Here is an 8,249-nt window from a genome sequence, read left to right as displayed (position 1 = left end):
TGTGTCCAGCAGAGGGTGTACCGGGCGCTGTACGATTACGCCGCTCACGATCACGACGAGGTTTCCTTCCGCGACGGAGACGTGATCGTTAACGCGCAGCCCATCGATGAGGGATGGATGTTCGGCACGGTCCAGCGCACCGGAAGGTCCGGCATGCTTCCGGCGAACTACGTGCAGAGTTTACACTGAGATCATCATCACACAATCACAGCAGTCTGAAGAGTTTGATCAGACGTCTGCTAAAAGACAAGCGATCATTAGATTCATATGGAAGCTTATTTCTGCAGAATAAATATATTAAAAAGTGATTGATTTTTTTTCTGTAACTGAAAGTTTAAATCTCAATTCAGACTTTTTCTCAGAATTGCAAGACATAAACATGCAATTTTCAAAAAAACTTCACTTCTGAGTTTTTATCTTGCAATTTTGACTTTTTGTCTCAGAATTGAGTAAAAAGTTTAAATGAGAAACATTTGCAGTTAGCCTACTTTTAATTTTTTTAATTCTGTGGCAGTAACAAGCTATTTTGTCTGATAGTAGGTTGATAATGTTGATAATAATCAATAACTGTGTCATTGATAGCTGAATGAGGTTAGTTTCATCATCTTTTAATGTGTAAAATGTGTAATTGTTGCCCAGCGCAGCAGAGCTCATCCAGTCATTCACACTAATGATCTGTTCTTCATCAGCGTTTATTATGCCATCATCACACATTACTAGTGACGTCAGTCACAGACTAGTTCTGAAATAAACTAGTAGCGATGTTAACTCAGGCTGTGGACTGAGAGGGTTCGTTTACTAACCAATAACAGTTAGTTTAGTTTCTGGTTGAACAGATGCATGATGTTTGATGAGAAGAACACGACTGCAGCTCAGATCTGCACTAAAGCCATGTGATGTAGAAAACCATCATCTGCTGTGTGTAGAAACCACTCTTTTTCTAATGTTTGTTTATGTGTAATGTGTGTTCACCTGCTTTGAAGAGGAATAGTGGTTAAATGCGAGCAGTGCTTCCCTGTTCAGTGCTGTTCTCTTGAACTAGTCTGGTTTATTTACTTTAGTAGCATGTTGATCTGTCAGCTAACAGACATGTGATCGGCCTGAACAGTGTTTGTGAACTCAATCAGGATCTGTCACAGTACGTGATAACTGCATGACACTAGATGAATTATGAGCTAAACATCAGCAGGTTGTGAGTGTGATTGATGGTTTTATTTACTTTATTATAAACTCTCTCACTTGTCGTCACTTTGATATATTTACCCGCGTCACTGTCTTCTGTTAACGCTATTTACCTTGTAGAGTTTCGCAGTTATTGAATTGATAATCAATAAAAAGCTTTGTCCAGCATTGTGACTTGTTATTAGTCTGTCTGTGAGCGTGTGGCGCATGCGTGGATCTCCGCAGAAATCGACACGTGTCTCTGTGCGTGTGACGTCAGCGGTGTCCCGGATGAGCGCAGGCGTCGTCAGGCGGTTCGTCAGTGTAAACTCGCTCAGCGCGTCAGGCGTGTTTCTCTCGCGTTTATTCTCAGTATTTTCTCATTTGATCCTCACTGTTGGAATCATGAAACTGCTGCAGAAGCTGCTGTTGCTGCTCTTACTGGCGTTTCCAGCCACGCTGCTGCTGAAGGGTGAGTTTGACTGTTCGATCAGGCCTCGATACATACTGTAATAATCGATAAGGAGATCAGTCCGCTGTACCTCATCGATAATCCGCTCTCGAGGCTCGCGTTTGGACTGTGTGTGTGTGTGTGTGTGTGTGTGTGTGTGTGTGTGTGTGTGTGTGAGAGAGACGTGTCCTTCATTCAGACTCTCAGTAAGCCACTAAAGAAACAAACTTCAAATTTCACTCGAACTCCAGCTGTAGTGCGCTACAAAGTACACTAGAGATCAGAAAGTGCTTTGCTGTGACTAGTATTGATTACGTGTCTCGTACAGTACGCACTACTTATTATAAGAAGATTTCACGGTCATTTCTTCACACTTCAGTTAAACTCTCTGTATGTGCGTTTAATCACATGAACATGAGTGATGAGAGAAGTTCTGCACTTCAGTTTAACATCATCAGATGTGTGTTAGACCTTATAATGATCTGTGTGTGTGTGTCTGTCTGTGTGTGTGTGTCTCTGTGTGTGTGTGTGTGTGTGTCTTGTCTGTGTGTGTGTCTGTGTGTGTCAGCTGATGATGTGATGGCTGAGGATGAGGATGATGAAGCTGAGGTGGAGGACGATGATAACACTGAACTAGTAAGAGAACTAACTAGCATTAACCTCTCGTCATCTGACGCTCTGAGCGGTTGGTGAAGACACATGTTGTCGTTTCTTCTGTCAGACGGAAGAAAAGGAGGAAGAGGAGGAAGAAGCTCTGGTGGGAGAGATGAAGGCTTCACCCAATGCTGACACCTCCATCCTCTTCGTCAAAGGAGAAGGTGAACGAGTCGATCTCACATTCACCAGCGGCTCATACTCGCCAGGAGACATGATTGTGTGATTTATTGCATCGTCAGATTATTTTCATGAATTGATACACATTTTGTTCATTAAATTCTCATTATTCTATTAGTTGTTTTGTACTGTAATACAGTAGGTGATTATGAAGTTTATTTAACCCTATAAAGATACTGCATCATATTTGATGATGAGTTTCTAAGCCTCTAAATGATCAAACTTTGCTGTTAAACCTGTTTTTCACTCTTTTAGTGTAATTGTACAAACGTCCAGCTTCAGCTGCTGCTTCTCGTGTCAAATCTTGACTGGTTTTGATCAAGTAAAGGTCAGAATAACTGCAGTAATATCTCCAGATGAACACTTACTGGACTGAAGCAGCTCAGCTTTACTTGATTCTCCATCAATCATGTTTTAGAGTCTCAAATCTGATCCTCAGGATCTTTTGAGGAGCGTTTGTTTCCAGAAGCTTTACTTTCACTGTTCCTCAGCGGAGGAATGATCTTCACAAGCCTCCAGAACATCTCACATCTTCTGAGGAGCCTTTATTTCTTCAGCTCTCAATCACTGCATTATATGTTTGGAGCATTTCAATGAATTTCATCATATAAATATCAGCATGTTATTTCATGTGTCAGGTTTACCGAGTCTCATGGTGTTTTAGTTTCTGATATTGAGATGAACTCTGATTCACAGACTGATGGGTGTTTCTCTTCTGTCGGCTCATTCATTCGTTCTCTTCCTGAATGGCAGATTTTCCCCCGGTCATTGCTGCTTGCAGCTATATTTATTATTATTATTATTTATTTATTTAATTATGATAAATTTTTCCCATTGAAAATGATACAATTTTTTTTCTAATATTTTTCTATTACTTTAATTATGGCAGTATTTCATGTTAAATAGATACAATGTCTTTAAAATCCAATTTATGAAGGCAGATTAATTCCATCTGGTTGGAGAGAGAAAAAAAAAACATATCTGCAATTCCATGGTTTAGCCACTAGATTCCTATAGAGCGCTATATAAAAGACTTATAAATTATCTAGTTGTTTTTAGACATTCTCAAAGACAACTTGTTGCAAAGGTTACATTTTTTTGTTTGAAATGTTGGTCTGAAATGTCAGTTTTTGCATTAATCAGTCAAACCTGAACACAAAGAAAGACATTGTATTACACAACATCAAAGTATGACATCATCAAATGTAACAAATATGAACAGGAATGCTTTATCAGGTTAATCAATCTGATTTCAACCTCTTTTTTCAGTCTTCTGGCTCAATTTTGTCATATTGTTACAGCCAGTAACAAAAATCGTGCGTGCGTGCTTGTGTCTGTAAGTGTGTGTGCGTGCGTGTCTGTCTGTGTCTGTATATGTGTGTGTGTGTGAGTGAGTGCGTGCGTGCGTGCGTGCGTGTCTGTATATGTGTGTGTGTGTGTGAGTGTGTGCGTGCGTGTCTGTGTCTGTATATATGTGTGTGAGTGAGTGAGTGTGTGTGTGTGAGAGAGGAGTGACTGTGTGTGTGTATATGAGTGTATGTGTGCGAGTGCGTGCGAGCGCGTGTGTGTGTGTGTGAGAGAGTGCGTGCGTGTCTGTGTGTGTGTTTGAGGAGACCGTCTCTGGACTCGATCCTCTCTCACTCACTCGTGTCCTTCCTCTCTGCTGTTTCAGGGGAACGTGTTCCAGGACGCCGTCTTCAACCAAACCGTCACCATCACCGAGAGAGAAGACGGTCTGGATGGAGAGACGTAAGGCTGCTGCAGCGGTCGAGGAGTTCAGGCTTTGAGCAGCAGGTGGCGCTCTGATCATGTGACTGACTCTGTGTGTGTGTGTGTGCAGGATCTTCTTGTACGTGTTTCTGTCGGGACTCGGCCTGCTGCTGGTGGTCGGCCTTCATCAGCTGCTCGAGTCACGCAAGGTGAGACGCTCATCATCATCAGCTGCTCTTCATCATTACTCTGCTGTCAGAATCTGTGCTTCAGTGTGTGTGTGTGTGTGTGTGTGTTACAGAGGAGACGGCCAGCAGCTAAAGTGGAGATGGGAACCTCCAATCACAATGACGTGGACATGAGCTGGATCCCACAGGAAACACTCAACCAGATCAGTGAGTGTCAGCCAATCACAGCAGGCTTTACACACCAATGATCACACTGTTAAATTAAATGAGTTAAAATAACAGATGGGTCTGCACAGTTCATTAAATAAAACTGGAATAGCCTTTTCAAATCGTGGTTATAAATTCAAAGGCTTGATTAAATGGATTAAATTAGAATTTAAGAACTAAATAGTCTCTTGCGCTACGTTTAGTTTAGTTTAATTTATTTCACTGATATTCCACCAAAATAAAAGCTTGAGAGTGAAACATTAGTGTTGTAACTTTTAATGTAAAATATCACGCATTTATTTGTTTTAAAGTACAATTACAATTTATAAAACAGTAATATAGTTCTGTCTTCATATGTTATATTTCGAGGGCAAACTAATAATAATTAATAATAAGAATGTAATATTATAAATTGAAAATATATTTGAAATATGACAAATTAATTTATATATATATATATAAAACAATGAAAACGCTGAAATATCTAGCTGTGTGACTTCATCAGAGAACTGTGCACGTGTGCTGATTAAATGACTGAAGCTGATCTCTGAGGGGTTCAGCTGATGATTGAGTTAGTTTGAGACTGATGTGAAGATCATGTGTGTCTGGTGTGGTGTGGTCTTCCTGTCTGATGGTGTTTGTTCTCACGCTGCTCTCTCTCTTGATTTCCTCCTCTTCCTCTCGTGTGCTCAGTGGCGAGTCGGAGAGGTGAGCGCTTCTTTCAGTCTGGATTCTGATGTTTCTGTGCTCTGATCTTCATCATGTGACTCGCATCTGATCACGTGACTGACGTCTGTCTGTTTCTCTCAGATAAAGCTTCTCCAAGACAATCTCCACGCAAGAGGACTCAGAAACGCTCGGCCGGATCAGACGAGTGAGAGACACCGCCATCTTCATCATCATCATCATCATCTGTGTTTACAGTGAGACGGCGAGTCTGTCCTTCACTGGATGCCAACAGAGACTGACACACACACTCATACACTCACACTCACACACACATTCTCTCTCACTCTCACACACACACACTCATACACTCACACTCACACACACATTCTCTCTCACTCTCACACACACACACTCATACACTCACTCTCACACACACATTCTCTCTCACACACACTCTCACACACACGTTCTCGCTCTCACACACACACTCACAGGCCGTTTTTTAAAGTGAAAGTGCGCGAGGAGTTGGGCCGCTCAAGCTTCTGTAGGTCTGCTTTATTTTGTAATTACGAGCGTCTGGATTCTTCTCATCGTTGATCATCTTCACGCCTCTCTTCTGAGGACTGATGAGATGTTTCCGAGCTTCATCACGTGTTTCTGCCGTTTTCCTTCCTGTTCAGTCGATGACTTGATGATGACTGGTTTTAAAGGCCTCGTTTGCTTGCAGAAGGTGCCTGATTTAATTTCTCTGGTTTTCTTCATGATTTGCGTGTGAGCACGAGCTCGTGACTCGAGGACGCTGACGGTGTGCTCCTCCTCAGGACGGAGGAAGACTGTCATTGTCTGTCTTGTGTTGTTTTGTTTTTTGATCAATCTAGTAAAGTCACGGTATTGTTCAGAAACCAGCCTTGAGCGCGTGCTGATGCACAGATCCGGATGTACTTGGAAAAATACAAATAAACTGAAATGAACAAATGATCTGGTTCTTTGTGATTTTGTCACATTGTATCTTTAGGGTTTATTTTTCATCAGTGGGTTTTAATGTTTTAATTCACCGTTCCTCGAGTTGCTTTATCTTTCTGTTATTAATATCAGTATGTTAAAGTTAGCCTGTTAATAATATCGTAAATATAAAATAAATATAAAAACCCTTAACAGATTACTATTAAAGATTTAAGTTTCAATTTAAAGCAAACCAGGAGGTGACTAGACCTGTCTGGGCTTGGGTTTGCCCCCCTGTCCCGCATCTTCCTCTCCTGGCGGAGAAAAGGAGACACGGGAAGGAGTGATCCAATTAAAAGATTCAATTAGAAGGATGACAAAGGCCCATATCAGGATCCGTCTCGACTCAAATCAGTTAGATTGAGGGAAATGTTCAAGACAACCTCTTCAGTAGTGTACCTCAGGATCATTGGGTGTTTCGGCCTTTAACCACTATACACCCTCACGCTGAGGCCGGCTCGCTTGGGCGATCATCCCCAAGCGTGTGTCTTGTAGCCAATTGCTATTCGAGCTTGACCAGATCCACAATTGCATGGTTGGGCTCTGGGTTGAGTTAATATGAGTTTTCAACTTAAACCGGTCATTAGTAGAGATGTTGATTTGATTCTATTGATTTTAATTTATTTGGAGTGCACGTTAGAGCGATTAAAAAATTAATTTATTAATTAATTTAAAATTAGTTTTCTAATCCTGTCCCAAGTCCTTAAAAAGTCTTAAATCAGAGCAGAAAGTCTTAAATTCATAAAGTCGTGGCATTAAATGTTGCATGCACTGCGAAAAATGAACGTCTTCCTCAGTACTTCGGTCTGGTTGTCCAGCACACATAGCTAAACATAGGAGGAGCTAAACGAAGAGATGAAGTTTTGTGAGAAACTGAACAAAACTGAGTTATTAAAGTGAACCAGTATGTCAGTGGGCTCAGATAAATAAACTTATTTTTAGACATTTGTTTTTGACTTAAACTTATTTTGATAAATTCTTTGTGTTCCATTCCTTCCATTTTCTTGAAAAGCCTCATATTTCCCTTCACAGATCCCCGTCCCATCATCAGCGTGTTTCACGTGGAATCGTTAATAATCTTCATTAGAGAGGGGAAACTTCTGCATGTTTTATCTAATCTGAACACGGGAACTTTACCTCCCTGCATCTTTCCATCCACTCATTATGCAGCAATATTCCTCATATCTTTACAGTAACGACTCGTTTATCATACGGAAAATGTCATTAACGTGCCCATTGTGAAACACATGCAATAATGCTGTCAGTCAGCTGAAAAACTATTTGCACTTTGACAGACAAAAGAAAAATGTTTCCACCAATTAAATAGTTATATAAATGTTATTACATTTTTTATATTATTATATTGTTGTTATACTAAGGTCCTTTAAATATTATCAGTAATATTAAATATTCTTATGGTGTTTAATAGTCCATTACATCTGTCCAACAAGAGGTTAGGTGGGTTTATTAATATATTAATCAAGATCAGAACTGATCTGACATCTGGTGAAGATAAATACATAAATACATGATCTCCTGTTTACAATCTGAGCTGATAAACTTTGCTCCGAGTTTCCAGAGAAGCAAAAACAAGCACACACTGTTTCCATTCATTCATCGTGATGATGATGACGAAGATGATGATGAAGAAGATGATGGTGATGAAGATGATGATGATGGTGATGAAGATGATGATGGTGATGAAGATGATGATGATGATGTTCCTCTGGCATCAGCTGCACTTTCACCTTCTGAAGATTCACACTTTTACACCTAACTCTTGATTCCCTGCTCAATAATTGGTAACACTTTACAATAAGGTTCATTAGTTAACATTAGTTAACTACTTTAGTTAACATGAACTAAGCATGAACAATACTACAGCATTTATTAATCTTAGCTAATGTTAATTTCAATATTTACTAATGCATGATTAAAATCAAAAGTTGTGCTTGTTAACATTAGTTAATGCACTGAATTAACATGAACTAACAATGAACAACTGTATTTTCATTAACTAACATTAA

At 40.0% G+C, this 8,249-nt stretch overlaps 1 protein-coding gene across 1 annotated transcript; it reads left to right on the top strand.

Moving 5' to 3' along the window:
* The first annotated feature begins 1,440 nt into the window (after positions 1 to 1,440).
* On the top strand, positions 1,441 to 5,587 carry LOC107756852 (translocon-associated protein subunit alpha-like). Its single transcript, XM_016574159.1, has 9 exons — positions 1,441 to 1,670; positions 1,864 to 1,916; positions 2,181 to 2,248; positions 2,334 to 2,486; positions 2,565 to 2,571; positions 4,060 to 4,195; positions 4,287 to 4,365; positions 4,458 to 4,551; positions 5,362 to 5,587. The coding sequence occupies exons 1-9, from the start codon at positions 1,453 to 1,455 to the stop codon at positions 5,427 to 5,429; spliced, it is 876 nt and encodes a 291-aa protein (XP_016429645.1). The 5' UTR covers positions 1,441 to 1,452; the 3' UTR covers positions 5,430 to 5,587.
* Positions 5,588 to 8,249: the final 2,662 nt, after the last annotated feature.

This window comes from Sinocyclocheilus rhinocerous, unplaced genomic scaffold, assembly GCF_001515625.1.
Source record: "Sinocyclocheilus rhinocerous isolate Xijiao unplaced genomic scaffold, SAMN03320098_v1.1 scaffold5890, whole genome shotgun sequence".
In the NCBI taxonomy this organism is placed as follows: domain Eukaryota; kingdom Metazoa; phylum Chordata; class Actinopteri; order Cypriniformes; family Cyprinidae; genus Sinocyclocheilus; species Sinocyclocheilus rhinocerous.
This window is presented reverse-complemented; position numbering and strand designations above follow the sequence as displayed.